Here is a 23,573-nt window from a genome sequence, read left to right on the forward strand (position 1 = left end):
AACACAGCCCAGTCCACTGATTCAGGGCAATCCTGTAAGCGTTCCTCTGCCTCTCTCAACCACCTTTTACTTGTCTTGATCTCTGGAGCCTTGCTCATTAGGCTTTGTCTGTAGATGGGTATCAGGAGTACAGCCAAATGACCCGACTGGCCAAAATGTGGTCTCAGGAAGGAATGGTAAGCATTCTTTATTGTAGTATAGCAGTGGTCTTGTGTGTTGGGACTGTTGGTATTACAGGCTACGTGCTGATGATAACTGGGCAGGGTTTTCTTCAAATAGGCCTGGTTAAAGTCACCGACTATAACTTGAAATCAGTCGGGATGGGTTATTTCTTGTTTACAGACAACATCATGCAGTTTCACGAGTGCATGCTTATAATTGGCTGCTGGTGGTATGTAAACTGTGGTCAGGATCACAGACGAGAACTCCCGAGGCAAGTAGAATGATCTACATTTAATTGTTAGTGTTCTAAGTCAGGGAAACAAGAAGTTGACATAACACCAATGAGTATTGACTAAAAAGCATACACTGCCACCCCTTTCCTTGCCAGAATTTGAAGTTCACCCATTCCGAAAATCATAAACTTTCTGGTTGGATAGCTGCATCCGGTGCATTCACTGACAACCAAGCCTCAATGCAACAAACAATTGAGATTGCCCTCATCTGCCTCTGATACAGCTGCTTTGCTCTGCGATCGTTAATCTTATTTTCAAGTGACTGTACGTTCGCCAACAAAGTGCTCGGAAGAGGAGGCCTCATTCTTCTGTGCTTCTACCTGCTTTGAATCCCACCTCTCCTGCTGCGTTTTCGGCCATGGCTCTGATGCCTAAAGGTACCATGCTTAACTGCTCCGCACTTAACCGTTGAATGTCAGGTCTGAAGATCATTGATGTAATTTCGTACTTCGATGCTAAGAGGAACTTTACATGCTGCAGATTGCAGCAAAAGTAGTTTCAAAAGGAGTATATTTAAGAGGAAAACCAGTACAATTCGCTATGGCCCACAGAGAGTCATCGATGTACACATAATTTCTATTGGAAGCAGTCTATTGGAATGCTCTGTTCAGGTGGGCTGCTGAATCAAAGACATTCAATAGGCAGCCGTGGCTTCACACCTGATGTGTTGGGCAGTTTGCTCATTTACACCTACCTGTGTTGTCATGCCAGATTCGGATTTTCCAGATCTCACCCAGGTTGGCATCTGTCTCAACCTGGAAAACATCCAGACTGTTCCTTTGGAATGCTCCTTCTTTGTCCAGGTGGCGAGACCCACTCTTGTTCACTCCATACAGGCTGATGCCCACATGAGCTGTGGTACCTGCAGGAAAGGAAGAGCCTCCATTTAAGAGCAGCACACACAGGGAGAGGCAGTTCGGATCAAATGAGGTGTTTGAGGAGTATATGAGAACAGGACAGAAATCAGGTGCTAAGCAGGTGAGGGAGGGGGGCAGTGGGAATGATGAAAGTAGCAGGAAGGTGATAAGTGGAAGTGACATAGGAGGAGGAAAAGAGATGGGGCGGTGAGCATCAGGAAATAAGACAGAAGGGACAGAGGGGAAGTTAGGGAACTTGATGTTCACGCCACTTGGTCAGAGACAATGTTAGAATATAAGACGTTGCTCCTCTTATCTGTGTCTAGCTTCAACTTGGCAGTGGAATTGTGTGAAAGACATGTCGGTGTAGTAACATCTCCTCTGTTGGCTTCTCCCTTCTCATCGATCCCTCTCCAGGCACCGAATCCTGCAATTGTGCTAAGTTTTATAACTGTTCCTACATCTTATTCAGGGCCATAGGCAGTTCTTCACATGTGACACACACAAAATACTGGAGGAACTCAGCAGGCCAGGCAGCCTCAATGGAAAAGAGTACAGTCGATGTTTCAGGCCCAGACCCTTTGGCAAGACTCGTATGTGAATTCAATGGTGTTATTTATTATATTCAGTGCTCCCAGTACATTCTCCTCTACATCACTGAGACCCAACACAAATTGCTGGGGAAAAAAAATCGCTTTGTCAAGCTTGTTCACTCTGTCCACCAAAACAGTCAAGGTCTCCTAGCAGCTAACAGCTTTAAGTCCACTTCCCATTATCAGACTAACATGTCCAGCCATGGCTTCCTCTATTGCTAAGTTGAGGCTAGAGGCAGGTTAGAGGAACAGCACCTCTTATTCTGCTTTGGAAGTCTCACACTTGAAGGCATGCACCATTGATTTCTCTAACCTCTGGTAGTCATTCCCTGAGGCCCACCAGTTTTCCCTACCTATCCCACTCTCATCTCGTTCCCTACCCCACTCTATCTGCCCATCACCCACACATTCCTCCCACCAGTTCCCCTCCTCACCTCCTTTCCTTTATTCTACAGTTCACTGCCCTTTCATATTAGATTCTTTCTTCATCACTTCCACCTATCACATTTTGCTTCCTACATCACTCCCTATTTGCCCCTCCCTCATCAGCCTATCACTCCCACTCAACTAGATCAGCCTATCACCCATTAGCTTTTACGCCAACCCCATTCCCCACATTTTTATACTGGCTCTCGCCCCTCCTTCTTTCCAGGCCAGAAATTCAATTGTTCATTTCCCTCCAGAGAAGCTGCCTGACTCACTGAATTACTCCAGCTATCTGTAAGTTGTCCAGACTTCCAGCATCTGCAGTGTCTTATGTGTCTCTTCCCCTCCACTATACAAAGATATGACCCGAATGCCTGAGTATTTCCACAATTTCCTCTTTATATTTCTGATTTCCATTATTAATTTCCTTCAGAATAAATATAGTTTTATCTTATTATGTGAATAATGATGCCATTAATAAGAAACAGATAATCAGGTACTTGTACAGATATAACTGTTTACCAACAGCCAGTCATTAGGAACTGTATCATACAGTCAGAGTTTCCCTTCCTGATCAATATCCAATAATCAGGTACTTGTACAGATATAACTGTTTACCAACAGCCAGTCATTAGGAACTGTATCATACAGTCAGAGTTTCCCTTCCTGATCAATATCCAATAATCAGGTACTTGTACAGATATAACTGTTTACCAACAGCCAGTCATTAGGAACTGTATCATACAGCCAGAGTTTCCCTTCCTGATCAATATCCAATAATCAGGTACTTGTACAGATATAACTGTTTACCAACAGCCAGTCATTAGGAACTGTATCATACAGCCAGAGTTTCCCTTCCTGATCAATATCCAGGGGAACCCTTGCAGCTACTTGCATTTGGGAGATGGAAAGTGAATGACAAAGAAAGAGATTAAGATGCTTAGAGTCATAGAGCACAACAGAACAGAGAAAAAGCCCTTTGGCTTATTCATGCTAGCATGGTCTTCTGCTTGTTCTACCTACACTCAGATCATAGCCCTCCATACCTGTCTCATCCACGTACCTAATCAAATTTCTCTTGACATCGCATCTACCACTTCTGCTTGCAGCTTGTTCACATTTGCACCACGCTGAGAGAAGGTGCTCCCCCTCAGATTCCCCTTAAATATTTTGCCTTTCATCTTAAACCTATGACCTCTAATTCTAGTCTCACCTAATCTGAGGGGAAAAAAGGCCTGCAAGTATTCACCCTATCCATAGGTCTCAATTTTGTACACCTCCATAAGATTTCCCCTCATTCTCCTGCACTCCAGTGAATAAAGTTCTAACCTATTCACCCTTTCCCTGCAACTCAGGCCCTCAAGTCCTGGCAATAGTCGGGTCAAATTTCTCTGCATTTGTTCAACTTATTGCTATCAAGTGACCAGAACTGCACACAATACTCCAAATTTGGTTTCACTGTCACCTTACAACTTCAACATATCATCCCAATTCCTCTCCTCCATGCCCTGATTTATGAAGGCCAATGTGCCAGAAGTTCTCTTTATGAGCCTATCTATTCCAGGCCGCTTTATTCTCCCACAGTCCTCAGTGCTCTACCATTCATTGTACAGTATAAGTCTTACCCTCGTTTGTCCTCACAAAATGCAGCACTTCACATTTGTTTGTATTACATTCCAGCTGCATTTTTTGACCTATTTTTCCAGCTGGTCCAGATCACTTTGCTAGCTTTTGTTGCTGTCCACTACGCACTTGGTGTCATCCGCAATTTGCTGTTCCAGTTTACCACTTTATCATCCAGATCGTTGATATAGATGACAAACAACATCGGACCCAGCACCGATCCCTGCGGCACTCCACTGGTCACAGACCTCCAATCAGAGAGACTATCATCTACTACCACTCTCTGGCTTCTCCCACTAAGCCAATGTCTAATCCAAATTATTACCTCATCCTGAATTCTAAGTGACCAGTCTCCTATACAGGTTTCTGTCTAAGGCTTTGCTAAAGCCCATGTAGACAACATCCACCATCTATCAACTTCTTGGTAACCTCCTTGAAAAGCTCTATAAGATTGGTTAGACATGACCTGCCACATGCAAAGCCCTATTGACTATCCCTAATCGGGCCCTGTTTATCCATACTTACATATTCTGTCTCATATAATAACATCTACTAATTTATCCACAATTGATGGCTGGAGCCAGAGCTCAGGGGATCTCCCATCCACTGCCAACAACCTCATAGTTCCCACACCCTGCACTTCCCGGTTCTACCTCCTGTCCAAGATCCACAAGCCTGCCTGTCCAGGTAGACCTATTGTCTCAGCTTGCTCCTGCCCCACTGAACTCATTTCTGCATACCTTGACACTGTCTTATCCCCCCAGTTCAATCTCTTCCCACCTATGTTCGTGACACTTCTCAAGCTTTGAATTTTTTCAATGATTTTAAGTTCCCTGGCCCCCACCGCCTTTTTTTCACCATGGACGTCCAGTCCTACATACCTCCATCCCCCACCCGGATGGCCTCAAAGCTCTTCGCTTCTTTTTGGTTTCCAGACCTAACCAATTCCCCTCTACCACCACTCTCCTCCATCTAGCAGAATTAGTTCTTACTCTCAATAATTTCTCCTTTGGCTCCTCCCACTTCCTCCAAACCAAGGGTGTAGCCATGGGCACCTGTATGGGTCCCAGTTATGCCTGCCTTTTTGTTGGCTTTGTGAAACACTCCATGTTCCGTCTATACGGGTATCCGTCCCCGCTTTTCCTTCGCTACATCGACGACTGCATTGGCGCTGCCTCCTTCACGCATGCTGAGCTCATTGACTTCATTAACTTTGCCTCCAACTTTCACCCTGCCCTCAAATTTACCTGGTCCATTTCCGACACCTCCCTCCCCTTTCTTGATCTTTCTGTCTCCATCTCTGGAGATGGCTTATCTACTGACATCTACTATAAGCCTACAGACTCTCACAGCTACCTGGACTATTCCTCTTCCCACTCTGTCTCTTGCAAAAATACTATCCCCTTCTCACAATTCCTCCGTCTCTGCCGCATCTGCTCTCAGGATGGGGCTTTTCATTCCAGGACGAAGGAGATGTCTTCCTTTTTTAAACAAAGGGGCTTCCCTTCTTCCACCATCAACTCTGCTCTCAAACGCATCTCTCCCATTTCCCACACATCTGCCCTCACCCCATTCCCCCCCCCACCCCACACGGGATGGGGTTCCCCTTGTCCTCACCCACCACCCACCAGCCTCCAGGTCCAACGTATAATTCTCCGTAACTTCCGCCACCTCCAACAGATTCCCACTACCAAGCACATCTTTCCCTCACCCCCCTCTTTCTGCTTTCCACAGGGATTGCTCCCTACGCGACTCCCTTGTCCACTCATTCCTCCCCCCCACCCCATCCCTTCCCACCGATCTCCTTCCTGGCACTTATCCTTGTAAGTGGAACAAGTGCTACACCTGCCCTTACACTTCCTCCCTCACCACCATTCAGGGCCCCAGACAGTCCTTCCAGGTGAGGCGACTTCACCTGTGAGTTGGCTGGTGTGGTATACTGTGTCCGGTGCTCCTGATGTGGCCTTTTATATATTGGTAAGACCCGATGCAGACTGGGAAACCGTTTCACTGAATACCTACGCTCGGTCCACCAGAGAAAGCAGGATCTCCCAGTGGCCATACATTTTAATTCCACGTCCCATTCCCATTCTGATGTATCTATCCATGGCCTCCTCTACTGTCAAAATGAATCCAAACTCAGGTTGGAGGAACAACACCTTATATACTGGCTGGGTAGCCTCCAACCTGATGGCATGAACATTGACTTCTCTAACTTCCGTTAATACCCTCCTCCCCTTCTTACCCTATCCCTGATATATTTAGTTGTTTGTTTTTTTTTCTGTCTCTGCCCATCACTCTGCCTGCTCTCCATCTCCCTCTGGTGCTTCCCCCCCCCCCCCACCCTTTCTCCCGAGACCCCCCGTCCCATGACCCATTCCCTTCCCCAGCTCTGTATCACTTTCACCAATCACCTTTCCAGCTCTTAGCTTCATCCCACCCCCTCCGGTCTTCTCCTATCATTTCACATTTCCCCCTCCCCCCACTAGTTTCAAATCTCTTAGTATCTGTCCTTTCGGATAGTCCTGTTGAAGGGTTTTGGCCCAAAACGTCGACAGTGCTTCTCCTTATAGATGCTGCCTGGCCTGCTGTGTTCTGCCAGCATTTTGTGTGTGTTGTTTGAATTTCCAGCATCTGCAGATTTCCTCGTGTTCGCTCTTTAAGATCTCTGTCATCTCTTTTGGCTCCATGCATTGATGACCACGCTGATATTCAAGATGACCAATTTTGTCTTTTGCTATCCATATGTTCTTAATATAGAGATAGAAGCCATTCGAATTCTCATTCACCTTGTCAACTAGAGCAACCTCATGCCTTCTTTTAACTCTCCTGATTTCTGTCTTGAGTGTTCTCTCACATTTCTTATGCTCCTCAAACAGCTCATTTGATTCTAGCTGCCTATACCTGATAGACACCTTTTCTTTCCCAGGGTCTTAACATCTGTCAGTAACCAAGGTTTCTAAACCTGTTCGCCTTGCATTTTACTCTGAAAGGAACATATAGATTTTGTTCTCTCAATTTCTCACTTTTGAATCCCTTCCATTTATCAAACTTTGCCTTTGCCAGAAAACAACTTATTCCAATACAAACCTGCCAAATTCCTTACCTTTCCACAATTTAGAATCTTATTCCTGGGACCAGACCTATCCTTCACCATAATTACCTTGAAACTAATGACATTATGATCACTAGGTCCAAAATGTTCCCCTACAAACACCTCTGTCACCTTCCTTGTCTCATTCCTTGTAAGGAAATCCAGTATTATATTCTCTCTATATTTTATATATTGATTAAAGAAACTTTCCTGAACACATACGACAAACTCAATACCATACAGTCCTTTTACAGTATCATAGTCTAATCAATACGTGGAAAGTTAAAATCACCAACTATCTCAACATTATACTTCCTGCAAATGTCTGCTATCTCTCTAAACTTTCCCTCTAAATAGTACTGATTACTGTCAGGTCAATGATATAGTCCCCTTTACGTGGCCACCCTTTCTTTTCATTCCTCAGTTCCAGTCAAATTGCCTCAGTAGATGAGCCCTTCAACCTGTCCTGTCTAAGCACTGCAATATTTTTTCTGACTAGTAATGTCAATCCTCCTCCTTTAATACCTCACGCTCTATCATGTCTGAAGCAATTAAGCCCAGAACATTTAGCTGCCAGTCCTACCCCTCCTACAACTAAGTCTCACTAATGGTACACTCTACGTTCATTTGCCTTATCCACAATAGTCCTTGCATTGAAATAGACAATTCACAACATTAGTCCTCCAATGCTCAACCTTTCAGTTTCTATCTTTGCTTGAAGGTTTAATGTCTACTTTTCCCATTGCCTGTCCACTTGCTTTTTTGCCACTCCAGTTCCCACACCCCTACAACTCTAGTTTAAGTCCCCCAGATTATTGCAAGGAATATTGATACCCCATCCGGTTCAGACACAAGCTGTCCCATTGCACAGGTCCCACCTGCTCTGGAGGAGAGTCCAATGATTCAAAAACTGGAGCCCTTCCTCCTGAACCATCTGTTCGTCCGTGTGTTAAACTGCAGTATCTTCTTTTTTCTTGCCTCACAAGCATGTGGCACAAATAGCAATCCTGAGGTCACCACCCTGGAAATCCTTGTTTTTTAACTTAACACCTAACTCTATGAGCACACTTTGCAGGACCTTGTCACCCCTCCTATGCCATTGGTATCAATGTGAATGAGAACTTCTAGCTGCTCCCCCTCCCCCTTAAGGATGCCTTGGACTTGATCTGTAGCATCTTTAACCTTAATACCTTGGAGGCAACAACCATCTGCAAGTCTTAATATCATCCACCGAATCTCCTGTCTGTTCTTCTAGCCAATGAATCTTCCCTTTGAGCCACAGAACCAAACCCAGTGTTGGAAACTGGGCCGTTGCAGCTTTCCCCTGGTAGGTCATCCTCTCCAATAGCATCTATAATGGTATACTTTTTATTAAGAGGTATGGCCACAGGAGTACTCCGTGCTGTCTACTTATTTCTTTTCACTCTCCTGACAGTTACCCAACCAATTGCAATCTTCAACTTAGGTATGATTGCCTCTCCGTAACCCTTATCTATCAACCCCTCAGTGTCCTGAATGCCCTGCAGGGAGAGTGGTGTAGTAAATCTGTGGAGGCCAATTCCATGTGTATATTTAAGGCAGAAGTAAATTGTTTCCTGATCGGTCAGGGCTTCAAAGGATATGGCGAGAAAGCAATGTATGGGGTTGAACAGGATCTGGGATCAACCATGCTGGAATGGCGGAACAGACTCGATGGGCTGAATGGCCTAATTCTGCTCCTGTATCTTATGGTCCCTGACTTCCTACATCATGCAAGAGGAGCACACCACTGCTGACACTACAATTCCCACTGCTCAAGCCTGTGAAATAATAAATAATAAAAAATAAGCCACCAAGTCTTTGCTCACAACCTCCGCTTCTTCTTACTGCAGCCTCTTGAGCCAAAGCCTCAAGGTCTTCTTCTTACAATGAGCCACTCCTACAATGACCGCTCCACTTGAGCTGACCTTTTTACTTGCTAGAGCTTGTCAGTGCTTTTTATAGGCTCCTGACATTCACTTCTTCCAGAAGTTCCGGTGTCTTGTTCTGAGTCCCGGTTCCTGTGAGCTGAACCTAAACCGTCCTGCCAGTCACATCTTATAGAAGTTTTGGTGTCTTGCTCCGAGTCTCGGCTCTTGCAGGCTGAACCTAAACAGCATGTTATATCTATACCCACATCCTTTTTCTACCTCTTACCTGCTGTTATCACAATTGTCAATCCGTGCCCATTACAAGTTCTCTCACCTGAGTTCCTGTACCAGCCAGTTTTCACCATAACTTCATATTTATAGCGACCGTGCTGCCCACAGAGAGGGACGATGCCAACACGGTTGATATCGATGTAGTCCAGCTTGTTGGCGATGAGAGCTACCATGACATAAAGAGCAAAGACCAAGGCACAGGTGATTGCCACAATCGAATTCTGCACTGGGCTGTTCACCTGCAAAGGAATCACTGCTGAGTCATACAGGGTACCTGCAGCTACTTGGAAATAGTCAGAGATTCCTAACAGTAGCACACACATTATCAGCATGTTTCTGACAACGAGAACAGAAAGACAGAAACTTCTATCTAAGCTAGCTTTACCAGCCAGAATCTTGCAGATGGACCACTTACACTCCAGGGCAGGACAGCAGACCAAGTTAAATGGACTTCAACCCGCTAGAATAAAAGTACTTGCCCAGGGAAGGAGAAGGGGAAGAGGTTGGTTAAACTAAATTGAAAGAGTTTAATACTCAACTCACAGGGCTTGCATTTGAGCATTTAGTAGCAGAGAAAAAGAGCTGAAGAGAACAAGAATAGAGGAGCATTAGGTTGTATTGAAAAGGTGGTTGAGAGGTATTGAATAGGTACAAGCTGAGACAGACTACACCAAACGCAATAATGGGTTTGCATCCATATATGGAAATACAGAAAATGTTGTGAATAAATGTGAAGAGCTGAATGTTCACAGATCTGCTTGGGATCATCATGCAAAAATCAGAATTAAATAATGACTCGAAAACAGGTCAGGAACTGGGCACCTAATATTCCATAATATAAGGAGTTCAGAAAAGATACGGAAGGGAAGAAATGAAGTGGGGCAGCAGTACTGGTTAAAGCTGAAGAGAGGGAATGTCTTTAAGTGACAAAATGCAGCTAGTTAAAGTGAAGAAGCAGGAATAGTGTTATCACGTGACGAGAAGCATTCACTAGGTCACTGTAATGAGAGGGCATCGGAGGAACTTGCTGGCAAGAAATAGGTAATTAACAGTGTGATCAAAACTATATTAGATGAAGGGTAAAAACTGGGGAAACATTGAAAAGTGTTCTGGAGAATTTTCGTGATCAGTCTGCTTCTGATGCAAGGAGAATAGAGATATTGTTGAATCTGTTTTTGGGGAACAAAGAGGGCCAAGTGACCAGGTGTCACTGAGGGAAAACTTAACAAGCACCAATCGTTAGATTATACAGTTAATATTGATAATAGAAAAGGGCAAAGAGAACTTCTGAATTGTGAAAGGATGATACAAGGGGGTAAAATAACATTAATTTATAAGGATGCAACCAAAGAAAGATGAATTAGTGGGAGGATAGAATACGGGCTGTATAATTTACAGGGTATCCTCCTCATTAGGATAACTCTGAGGCTGTTCTACTGTTGGGATAGAAGTTTATAGATGTGTTGTGGAAATATCAGTGCTCGTACAGGAGGCAGAAACTGGATAGCCTCTGGATACATGAATAAGCTTGCTCCAAAGACAGTGAGGTGCTGAGTGAGGCACACTGTTTCCCCTGGTCTGGTCCAGTGTGTGGGGAAGATGCCGTCTGTTCTCCACCGAAGGCTCTGGAAGTCAAAGTACTGACACAAGGAGGTGTACACAATGACGGAAACCTCTACTGGAGCAGAGGAGAAGTGGCTAGAAATGGTGACACTGAGCTCCTCACTGGTGGTATCATATACCCTGTAACAAACAGAAGACATCAAGTCAATGATAGGATCCCAGCACAGAGCGGAGAGAGCAGAAGTACATCTATTATCACAGAATATGATTGCTTGGCATTTCTAGGCATAATAGAATCTTAGAGTCATACAGCATAGATACAGGGCTTTATCACACCATGACTACGCTAAATATCAAGTACCTATCAATACTAATCCCATTTAGCAGCATAATGAGCTGAATCAGCTCACTCTGAATTCAGTAGACTAGGTTAAGCGCTCATAATTGAGGTCATAGAGTCACAAAAAAGTACAGTGCAGAAACAGTTCATTCAGAATCAGGTTTGTTATCAACAGGATGTGTTGTGAAATTTGCCAACTTAGTAGCAGCATCACAATGCAATACACGATAATACAGAAGTAGATTACTGTAAGCATATATATATATTAAAATAATTAGATAAAAATAGAAATAAACATAAATAATATATGTAAAAAGTGAGGTAGTGTTCTTGGGTTCAATGTCCATTTAGGCATCAGATGGTAGAGGGGAAGAAGCTGTTCTTGAAGCCCTTCAGGCTTCTGTACCTCTGTCCTGATGATAACAAAGAGAAGTGGGCCCACAAGTGGTGTCCAGGGGATCAGGGGTCCTTAATAATGGACACCGCCTTTCTGAGGCACCACTCCTTGAAGATGTCTTGGATACCCATCTAGTCTGTGCTGAACTACTTAAACTGCCTACTCCCATCAACCTGCACCGGGACCATAGCCCTCCATAACCCTCCCATCCAAGTACCTATTGAAACTTCTCTTAAACCTTAAAATCTAGCTCACATGCACCACTTGTGCTGGTAGGTTGTCCCACACTCTCATAACCCTCTGAGTGAAGAAGTTTCCCTTATGTTTATCTTAAACCTTTCACCCTTAACCCTCTAGTTGTAGTCCCACTCAATCTCAGTGCAACAAGCTTGCTTGCATTTACCCTATCTATACCCCTGATAACTTGTGATGGGCTGATCCTTCCAGTGAGAAAGTGAGTCAGTGGAGGGGGTCGTCTTTCAGATGAAACTTACTATCCTTGGCCTTGTCTGTTCCTTCAAGGCGGATATGGGAAACCAAGTCAAATCTACAGTGAAGGGAGCTTGCTCCTTAGCTCCTTAGGCAGTGCTTCACAAAGGCAGCATCCATGACCTGCCTTCTTTTCATTACTACCACTGGTGAGGAGGTACAGGAGCTGGAAGTCAGCGGGAGACGCTCATGGAGTGAGTACTGTTTTGGATTCGCTCCATAACCTTTACTTTTTTTTAACCTTTGATCACCCTTATTCAGCTTATTTTTACCTATACCGAAAGTTTCTTTGTTAATTTTTTTTTTGAACTTACTGCCAAGACTTTGTTGTGAACTTTTGAAGATATGCAAACAGAAATGTCTCTCAGGTCTAAGGGACGAGATCCCGGATGCAATCCGAACGGTAATGGAAAGAAGCCACAACAAACTCAATTAACTTATGAATTGTTTATGGAGGTTTTGGATAAAAAATTTGATCAACTACAACAATTTTTTAAAGAAGATATAAAGGCTTTTCAAGAGTACATGGTTAAGACGGATTCAGTAATTAACCAGCAATAAGCTCTTATCGCGTCTCTGCAAGAAGATGCTCGGAAGCGAGATTTGACTATTGAAAAACTGCAACAGGATTTAATTTCGACCATTAAGCTGATGGAAGCCCTTAAAGCCAAGAGTGACGATTTTGAGAATCGGTCCAGAAGACAGAACCTACGTATACTTGGTCTTCCAGACGGCATAGAAAAAGATGACCCTTCGAAATATTTTGCTCAACTTTTAAAAGAAGCGTTTCCGACGATTTTCCCAAATAACTCTCCTTTATTGGATCGGGCACATAGAATTCGGCGTCGATCACCGAGTGCTACAGACAAACCTTCGGTTGTAATTGTCCGGTTCCATTATGTACACGACAAAGAACAACTTATACGTGCAGCTCGTCGGGTAGGAATGGTTAAATTCAAAGATTACTGCTTCCATCTGGTTGAAGACTTTAGCCCTGACCTTTTTAAAAAAAAGGCTTCTTTTTAAACCGTTGATGGCTGAATGTTATGAGAAGAATCTGAAACCTGCGCTCCTATACCCTGCGAAGCTTCGAATATCTCCGTCGAATGCTCCACGCCAGGTTTTTCTTTCAACTTCAGAAGCGAGAAATTATCTGGAGAACTTCCCTACTGGTACAGTCACCATTCTCTAATAAATGAACGATTCTGATCGTGTAAGATGGTTCTCGATTTCTTAAACCAGAATTAACCTCTGGTTATTGGTGTAGGTTCATCCTATACTTTATACTTAAGTTGAAGTGTGTTTTTGTTATATCAATTCTTTTGCCTTATACACTTTAACCAGTATACTACATTCTTGTCTATTAACTTTGTTCCTTCGAAGGTATATTTTTAATTCTTTGAAGGTGAATTTTTTTTGATTAAGATGGTGGTTTTTTGAAAAAGATTTTTGGTTTTGCTTAAGATGGCGTTATTTTTTTCTTTCTTTCGTCTTCTTCCTACAATGCATCGCTTATCATAGCTTAAATATTTTTTGTTTTGTCTGGGCTATAATTTTTTTTTAGTGACTATATTTTTATTTTTTTACAACTAACTATACTGAGAAATATGGTTTTTATTATAGCGATTTTAATTTTTAAAGTTGGGGTGATTCGTTTAAATATATTCTTTATATATGGAGTGTTCTTCAGCTGACATGGGGGTAGAATTAGTCTTATTCTTTCCTTTTTTAAGTCATATTTTGGCTTTTTCTCTTTTTCTTGGGGGGTGAGGGGATGGTCTGTTTCCTAATTCTATTTTTTTTGCATCAGTTTGTGTTAGTTTTTTTATTTGGGCTGTTTTTGAACTTCAAATATGTCTGTGTTGTCGTCACTTCCGGGTCTTCTCTTTACTTTTGTTCCTCTTCCGGGTGCATGAGTTTATAAGTTGGTTAACCCTTTCTATACCAAAGGGTTGATTTTAGAATTATGGCTCAGACCATTAATTTTGTGTCTTGGAATACTAATGGTTTAAATCATCCAATTAAACGAAAGAAGATTTTCAAAGTATTCCAAAGACTTAATGCTCATATTATTTTTGTACAAGAAACTCATGTGAGGAAGGAGGACAAATTTCATTTTTTTAGATTTTGGCGGGGTCAACAGTATCACGCAAATTCGAATGCTAAAGTAAAAGGAGTTTCAATTTTTATTGACTCCTCTATTCCATTTGTTCAACATGATATTTTTTCGGATCCGAATGGTAGATTTTTGTTAATTGCGGGTTTACTTTGTAATAAAAAGGTTGCTTTGGTTAATGTTTATGCTCCAAATGTGGATTGTCCTGACTTTTTTAAGTCCTTATTTACCTCTTTACCCAATCTAAATGAATATAAGTTAATAATGGGTGGTGACTTTAATTGCTGTTTAAATCCTTTGATGGATAAATCTTTATCTATTCAGACTTTACCTAATAAGTCAGCCACTTGTATTAACTCTTTTTTAACTGACAATGGAGTTTTTGATGTTCGGAGATTTCGGCATCCTAAAGACAAAGAGTTTTCTTTTTTCTCACATGTTTATCACTCTTATTCGAGAATTGATTATTTTTTTGTAGACTCTTGTTTTATTCCATTGGTAATCGGTTGTAACTATGATATTATAGCTATCTCTGATCATGCTCCATTATTACTTTCTATGAAATTTACGGATACAGCTTCTAATGCCAGACAATGGCGATTTGACTCTACTTTATTGCAAGACTCAGACTTTATAAAATTTATGGAGGAGCAGATCGACTTCTTCTTTTCAACTAATTCTACAGATGATATCTCTTGCGGAACACTTTGGGACACTTTTAAAGCGTGTATACATGGACAGATTATTTCTTATTCTGTTGGTTTGAGGAAATGTACTAAGATGGAAACTCTTTTATTGGTTGATAAAATTAAAGAGATTGATAAGAAATATTCAATTGCTCCTAGTAAGGAGCTTTACAAACAAAGGGTTGAACTTCAAATGGAACATAGTTTATTACTTACATCCTCGATTGAAAATCAATTAATGAAAACTAGATCTGATTTTTATATACATAGTGATAAATCTGGTAAACTGTTAGCTAGTTAATTGAAGAATGCTTTGGTTAAACGTCAAATCACTAAGATTTGTCAGCAGAATGGGAATTTGACAGTTAATCATGATGAGATAAATAAGGCATTTCAAGACTTCTATACCTCCCTGTATCAATCTGAATTTCCTCAAGATCATAATACCATGTGTGATTTTCTTGGGAAATTAAATTTTCCAAGATTATCATTTGATGATCTTTCAATATTGGATACTCCTATTACGGATGTAGAAATTAAAGGGGCTATTTCCTCAATGAATTCTGGGAAAGCTCCGGGTCCAGATGGTTATACAGTTGAATTTTTAAAATTTTTTTCCGCTACTCTTTCCCCTTGGTTATGTAAGTTTTTTGAGGAAGCCATTAGATTGGGGAATTTGCCACAATCTTTTTATAGAGCTTCCATTTCTCTAATATTGAAGAAAGATAAAGACCCTACTAACTGTGCTTCCTATAGACCAATATCTTTATTGAATGTAGACTCCAAGATTTTTTCCAAGTTACTGGCATCTAGATTGGAGAAGGTATTACCCAAAATTATTTCAGAAGATCAAACCGGTTTTATTAAAAATCGTTATTCTTTTTTTAACATTAGGAGATTGTTGAGTATTGTTTATACTTCCTCACATGACACTTCAGAATGCGTGATTTCATTAGATGCGGAGAAAGCATTTGATAGAGTTGAATGGCCTTACTTATTTAATGTGTTGGAGAAGTTTAATTTTAGTCCGATATTTATATCATGGATTAGATTGATTTATCATACTCCAGTAGCCTCAGTGTTTACCAATAATCAAAGATCTCCCTTTTTTCGCCTATTTCAGGGCACTAGACAAGGATGTCATCTTAGTCCATTACTATTTAACATTGCTTTAGAACCTTTGGCAATTGCCATCAGACAATCACAGGATATTTTGGGTATTAATCGTGGGACAGACATTCATAAGTTATCTTTGTATGCAGATGATTTATTTCTATTCATTTCTAACCCGGAGAAATCCATCCCAGCAGTTTTATCATTATTGGCTCAATTTAGTGAGTTTTCTGGGTATAAGTTAAATCTTAATAAAAGTGAATTGTTTCCTTTGAATAAATGGGTCCCAATTTATGGAAATTTACCTTTTAAATTAGTTAATGATTCTTTTATTTATTTAGGGATCAAAATCACAAAAAACCATAAAGATTTATTTAGAATTAATTTTTTACCCTTAATTGATCAGATTAAAGGTTTGTTTACTAAGTGGTCACCATTATCTTTATCCCTAATAGGTAGGATTAATGCTATTAAGATGGTTATTTTACCTAAGTTTTTATATATTTTTCAAGCGATACCAATTTTTATTCCGAAATCTTTTTTTTACTAACGTTGACTCAAAAATTTCTTCATATATATGGCAGAATAAAAATCCCAGGTTAGGTAAAATATATTTACAGAAGACAAAAAAGGAAGGCGGGTTAGCATTACCTAATTTCAGATTTTATTATTGGGCAGTTAATATTAGATACTTGTTATGTTGGTTGAAAGATTGGGGTGGATCTTTCGGCCCTCATTGGGTGAGTTTAGAAATTAAATCTGTATCAGCTTATGCTCTGGGTTCTATTTTAGGGACTTCTCTCCCTTTTGCTCTTTCTAAATTGTCGAAACGAATAGACAACCCGATAGTTAAACATACTTTACGTATATGGTTTCAATTTCGGAGATTTTTTGGGTTGACTCAATTAATTTTAAATAGTCCTATTGTATCTAATTGTTTTTTCTACCCTTCCATTATAGATCAAGCTTATTCGGCTTGGAAAACTAAGGGATTACTAAGATTTTCTGATTTATTTTTGGACAATTGTTTTATGTCTTTTGAGCAATTATCCAACAAATATAACTTGCCTAGATTTCATTTTTTTAGATATTTACAGATTAGACATTTTTTAAGTTCTGTACTCCCTACGTTTCCAAATTTTGTGCCTTCAGATATTTTGGAGAGTTTATTTGAATTAGACCCTTTTCAAAAAGGGCTTATTTCAAAACTTTATAATATAATTATGAAGATACATTCAGAGCCCCTTTATAAGACAAGAAGTGATTGGGAAAAAGAGCTTAACCTTATTATTTCTAGTGAGAATTGGGATAGAATTCTTCAATTAGTTAATACATCATCGATATGTGCCAAACATTCATTAATACAATTTAAGGTCGTACATAGGGCCCATATGTCCAAGGATAAATTAGCTCTTTTTTACTCTCATATTAGTCCTATTTGTGATAGATGTCAATCTGAAATTGCGTCTTTAACTCATATGTTTTGGTCTTGTTCATTTTTGGAAAAATATTGGAAAGATATTTTTGATATTATTTCTGCGGTTTTGAATATTGATTAACAACCTCATCCTATTTCCACAATTTTTGGTTTACCAATGTTAGACTCACTGCATTTATCTTCTTCTGCCCGTCGAATGATTGCATTTCTAACTCTGATGGCTAGAAGATCTATATTGTTGAATTGGAAGGAAATTAATCCTCCCACTGTATTTAATTGGTTCTCTCAAACTATGTTATGTTTAAATTTAGAAAAAATTAGAAGTGGTGTTTTTGAGACCTATTAAATTTGAAAAGTAATGCAGACCATTTATTCAACATTTTCATATGATGTAATATGACCCTGTTCCAAGTTCATTTGATTTCCCAGCTTTTAGCTTATGTATGTTGAGAGGACCGGAAGTGACGGCATTGATGAATATTTATTCTTGTGAGATATTATAAACAACCCCCTTTTTTTCTTTTCTCTCTTTTTTTTGCTTCTTTTTTCTTCTATATTAGTTATTAGATTAGTAGATTAGCTAGTTTTGCATTATATATATATATTTTCTTTCTTTTTTCTGTTTTTTTATATCATAGATTATGAAATATTTAGACTTACCATGTTCATACATATATTGTATGGCTTATGTCTTGGTAAACTCATTTATATTGGAACTATTGTTTATGTTTTTTTTCATATGTAATGGAATTTGTAAGTTTGTAATTTCTTTATCAATATATCATTTGTATTCTGTCCATATTACTACTAATAATAAAAAGATTTAGAAAGAAAGAAAGAAAAGGAGCTGGAAGATCCACGATCAAAGAACAGCTTCTGCCATTCCATTACCAGATTTCTGAATGGTTCATGAACCCATGAATACTACCTTTTTATTTGTCTTTTGCTCTATTTTTGTAAATTATAGTAATTTTTATGTCCTGCACTAACGCTGCTGCAAAACAGCAAATTTCAGGGCATATTTCAGTGCCAATATATCTGATTCAGCTTCTCAATCATTGTATACAAAGCAGCTTGTGAAATCTTGTGGTTAAGTAAGACATGACACAAAGTGTGTTACTTATTTCTCTCTAATTCTACAAGATCTATTTATCTGCCAGTGTATAAAGTGGTTTGAATTAAACTTATTGCAGCAAAGACTGGGAAACCCCTGCAATTTGCCTATCACCACAATGGGTCTCTGGTGGGAACAATCTCATTGGCTCTCCACGTGGCCTTGGACAACACAAAGACCCATGTTGGGATGCTGTTCATTGATAAATGCTGAGAACTTAACACAATCATTCCTACAGTTCTGATCAAAAAGCTCCAGTACCTGGGCCTCTGTAACCTCCTCTGCAACTGGATTTTCAACTTCCTAACCAGAAGACCACAATTTGTGTGGATTAGAAATAACCATAAATTAGAAATACCATAAACCTTTATATAACCATATAACAATCACAGCACGGAAACAGGCCATCTTGGCCCTCCTAGTCCGTGCCGAACCCTTAATCTCACCTAGTCCCACCTACCCGCACTCAGCCCATAACCCTCCACTCCTTTCCTGTCCATATACCTATCCAATTTTACCTTAAATGACACAACTGAACTGGCCTCTACTACTTCTACAGGAAGCTCATTCCACACAGCTATCACTCTTTGAGTAAAGAAATACCCCCTCGTGTTTCCCTTAAACTTCTGCCCCCTAACTCTCAAATCATGTCCTCTAGTTTGAATCTCCCCTACTCTCAATGGAAACAGCCTGTTCACGTCAACTCTATCTATCCCTCTCAAAATTTTAAATACCTCGATCAAATCCCCCCTCAACCTTCTACGCTCCAATAGCTTCGGTTTTCAGTTATTTCGTGGTACCAGGCAAGGTTGCCCTTTAAGTCCTTTACTATTTGACATTGCTTTAGAACCGTTGGCTATAGCTATTCGGGAATCACCTAATATTCTGGGTATTACCCGTGGGGACAGGATGTATAAAGTATCATTGTACGCTGATGATTTGTTATTATATATATCTGACCCTGAAAAATCTATCCCTGCTATTTCGTCTTTGCTTGCTCAATTTAGTAATTTTTCTGGTTATAAATTGAATTTTAACAAGAGTGAACTATTTCCATTAAATATGCAAGTTCCAATTTATAAAGATTTACCATATAAAATTGTTACAGATTATTTTACTTACCTAGGTATTAAAATTACTAAAAAAACATAAAGATCTATTTAAGGTTAACTTTTTACCTTTAATTGATCAAATTAAGCAACTTGCTATTAGGTGGTCTCCACTATCTTTGTCATTGGTTGGTAGAGTTAATGCTATTAAGATGATGATACTACCTAAATTCTTATATTTATTTCAAGCATTACCAATTTTTATTCCTAAAGCTTTTTTTGATACTATTGACTCTAAAATATCTTCTTATTTGTGGCAGAACAAAAATCCTAGATTGGGTAAAAAATATTTACAGAAGCCTAAGAAGAAGGGCAGCTTGGCTTTACCAAATTTAAGATTTTACTATTGGACAGTCAATATACGGTATTTAATATTCTGGACACAAGAATGGACTATAGCTACTTGCCCACAATGGGTAAATTTGGAATGTAAATCTGTGCAAGATTTTTCATTGATTTCAATCTTAGGATCTTCACTTCCTTTTTCTTTATTCAAATTGAATAAACAGATAACTAATCCCATAGTCAGATATACATTACTAATTTGGTTTCAATTTCGTAAATTTTTTGGTTTGAATAAATTTATTTTATCAAGTCCTATAATATCTAATTATTTTTTTCGGCCTTCATCTATGGATCAAGCTTTTCTTTTGAAAACAAAAGGTATAACATGTTTTCGTGATCTGTTTTTGGATGATAACATTATGTCCTTTGAACAGCTATCTAATAAATATAATTTACCTAAAACCCATTTTTTTAGATATTTGCAAGTTAGAAATTTTTTGTATAATGAGTTACAGTCTTTTTCGAAAGAACTACAGATAGAATTTTAGCTCTTAATCCTTATCAAAAGGGTTTAGTAGCCATCATTTATAAGATGATCATGTATTTACAGTTAGATGTATCAGAAAAAATTAAGAAGGAATGGCAAGAAGAGTTGCATTGTCTTATATCTACCGAGCAACGGGAAAAAATTTTATTATTGGTAAATTCGTCCTCTATTTGTGCTAAACATGCCCTAATACAATTTAAGGTTGTACATAGAGCTCATATGTCTAAGGATAAACTGGCTCGATTTTACTCTCATCTTAACTCAACCTGTGATAGATGTCATTCTGATGTTGCTTCATTGACTCATATGTTCTGGTCTTGTCCTTGTTTACAAAATTATTGGAAAGATATCTTCAGTATTATTTCAAAAGTCTTAAAAATTAATTTTCAACCGCATCCTCTTACTGCAATTTTCGGTTTACCAATGATGGATAATAATCGTTTATCTGCTTCATCTCAATGAATGATTGCATTTGTTACATTAATGGCTAGAAGATCTATATTATTGAATTGGAAAGAAATTAATCCTCCAACTGTATTTCAGTGGTTTTCTCAAACTATTTCTTGTTTGAGTTTAGAAAAGATTAGAAGTGTGGTTTTTGAACCTTCAGTTAAATTTGAAGAAACTTGGAGACCTTTTATTCAACATTTTCATATGAGTTGAATTGTCTTTTCCTAAACCTTACTTATATTATCCTTAATCAATTGGATGGAGGTTCGGAGTTATTGGCACTACTGTATATGTACTTAATATATTCAATGGCCCATGTTGGTTAGTGTTTTTTTTTGGTTTTTTTCTCTCTTTTTTTTGGGGGGGGGTTCCTTTTTTTTTCTTTTTACTTCTTTGTTTATTATTGTTCTGGGTTTGAGAGGTTATATATTTTTATTATTGCATATCTGAATGTCTATTTAAACTATTAATTATGTACTCTCAAACATTTTGTATTCATGTTTCATTTATGTTTGTTTAAAACTAATAAAAAGATTTAAAAAGAAAGAAAGAAATAACTTCTCCACCTTGCTGACAATCAACACTGGCGCAACTCAGAATTGTGTGCTTAGCCCACTGCTCTACTCTCTCTACACAAGTGGTTCCCCACCTGAGGTCCATGGACCCTCAGTTAGTGGTAAGGCTCTAAGGAGAAAAAAAGTTTGGGAACCCCTGCTCTACACCCATGACTGTGTGGCTAGGTATAGCTGAAATGCTATCTGTAAATTTGCTGATGATACAGCCATTGTTGGCAGAACCTCAGGTGACAAGAGAGTGCGCTGGAGTGAGATATACCAGCTAGTTAAGTGGTGTTACAGCAACAACCTTGCACTCGATATCAGTAGTCCAAAACAACGACTTGTTGACTTCAGAAAGGGTAGGATGAGGGAACACACACTAGTCCTCATAGAGGGATCCGAAGGTGAGAAGCTGAGCAACTTCAAGCTCCTGAGTTCTCTGAGGACTTAACCTAGACCCAACATATTGATGCAGCTACAAAGAAAGCAAGGCAGCTGCTGTATTTCATTACGAGTTTGAGGAGATTTGGTTAGTCAATAAAACACTCACAAATTTCTACAGATGTACTGAAGAGAGCATTCTAACTGGCTGCATCACCAACTGGTATGAAGTGGGGGTGGGAAGGGTCTACGGCACATGACCAAAGTAAGCTGCAGAGCTGTAAAATTAGCCAGTTCCAATATGGACACTAGCCTAGCCTCTGTAGTATCCAAGACATTTTCAAGGAGCAATGCCTCAAAAAGACGGTGTTCACCATTTAGGACCCCCATCACCCAGGACATGTCTTCTTTTCACTGCCACCATCAGGAAGGAGGTATAGAAGCCTGAAGGCACACGCTCAACGATTCAGGAACAGCTTCTTCCCCATTGCCATCTGATTTCCAAATGGACATTGAATCCATACTTCTACTTCTACCTCTACTTTTTTATTTCTGTTTTTGCACTACTTATTTAATTTAACTATTTAATATATATATATTATTTACATACTTACTATAATCCAGTTGTTTCTCTCTATTACAGTATATTCTATATATTGCTGCCGCAAAGCTAACAGTTTTCATGACACATGCAGCTGATAGTAAATTAGATTCTGATTCTGAATCTGATTCATTTCTGGTAAAGTAGCTGTCTGATTGCTGTACACACACACGCATCACATGTTCCAGTTTGGAGAATAAACTCTGCAGCTGCCATGAGGGAAGTGCCAGTAATTGCTCCTCTCTCCACAGATAAAGCATTTTCCATTTTTATTACTATGGACATATTCAGCCAAGCAACAGATCCTAACTATTATCAGGAAGCTGATTTTGGACCAAGTCCACTCACTCCGGCAACAGGAAGATTGTGTGCTCAGCACTCAGACTGCCAGTATCAGAAGGTAATACGACTCCTTTGGTCATTTTGTAGTGAGTCCCATTAAACCGGGAGTCATTATGAACACGAATATGGATGAAAGGATCCGGGTCCTGAGCTCCTCCAAGTTCTAGAGAAAGAGAGAAAAAGATTCCAAAGTAATTAGCCACATGATTATAGTTCCATTGTTTAAAAAGGACTCAAAAAGCCGTGAAATTATAGGCCGTAGGTTTGACTTTGGTAGTGGGTAAATTATTGGAAGGAATACTAAGAGATAGGATCTACAAGTATTTGGATAGACTGGGACTTATTAGAAACAGTCAGCATGGCTTTGTGTGTGGTAGGTCATGTTTAACCAATCTATTAGAGTTTTTCGAGGAAGTTACCAGGAAAGTGGATGAAGGGAAGGCAGTGGATGTTGTATACATGGACTTCAGTAAGGCCTTTGACAAGGTCCCGCATGGGAGGTTAGTTAGGAAGATTCAGTCGCTAGGTATACATGGAGAGATAGTAAATTGGATTAGACATTGGCTCAATGGGAGAAGTCAGAGAGTGGTAGTGGAGGATTGCTTCTCGGTGAGTGGAGGCCTGTGACTAGTGGTGTGCCATAGGGATCAGTGCTGGGTCCATTGTTATTTGTCATCTATATCAATGATCTGGATGATAATGTGGCAAATTGGATCAGTAAATTTGCTGATGATACAAAGATTGGAGGTGTAGTGGACAGTGAGGAAGGTTTCCAAAGCTTGCAGAGGGATTTGGACCAGTTGGAGGAATGGGCTGA

The 23,573-nt window shown here is 39.6% G+C and overlaps 1 protein-coding gene across 1 annotated transcript in view; it reads right to left on the bottom strand.

The window, feature by feature from the left end:
* pkd1b (polycystic kidney disease 1b) overlaps window positions 1–23,573 on the bottom strand; it is a 472,814-nt gene that overhangs the window by 339,233 nt on the left and 110,008 nt on the right. The window contains exons 19-22 of the mRNA XM_059949028.1: window positions 22,763–22,919; window positions 10,716–10,971; window positions 9,272–9,467; window positions 1,150–1,317 (exon numbers count right to left, since the gene is read on the bottom strand). Coding sequence (XP_059805011.1) covers window positions 1,150–1,317; window positions 9,272–9,467; window positions 10,716–10,971; window positions 22,763–22,919 — 777 coding nt within the window. The remainder of the gene's footprint in view (window positions 1–1,149; window positions 1,318–9,271; window positions 9,468–10,715; window positions 10,972–22,762; window positions 22,920–23,573) is intronic.

This window comes from Hypanus sabinus, chromosome 23 (genome assembly GCF_030144855.1).
Source record: "Hypanus sabinus isolate sHypSab1 chromosome 23, sHypSab1.hap1, whole genome shotgun sequence".
NCBI lineage: Eukaryota > Metazoa > Chordata > Chondrichthyes > Myliobatiformes > Dasyatidae > Hypanus > Hypanus sabinus.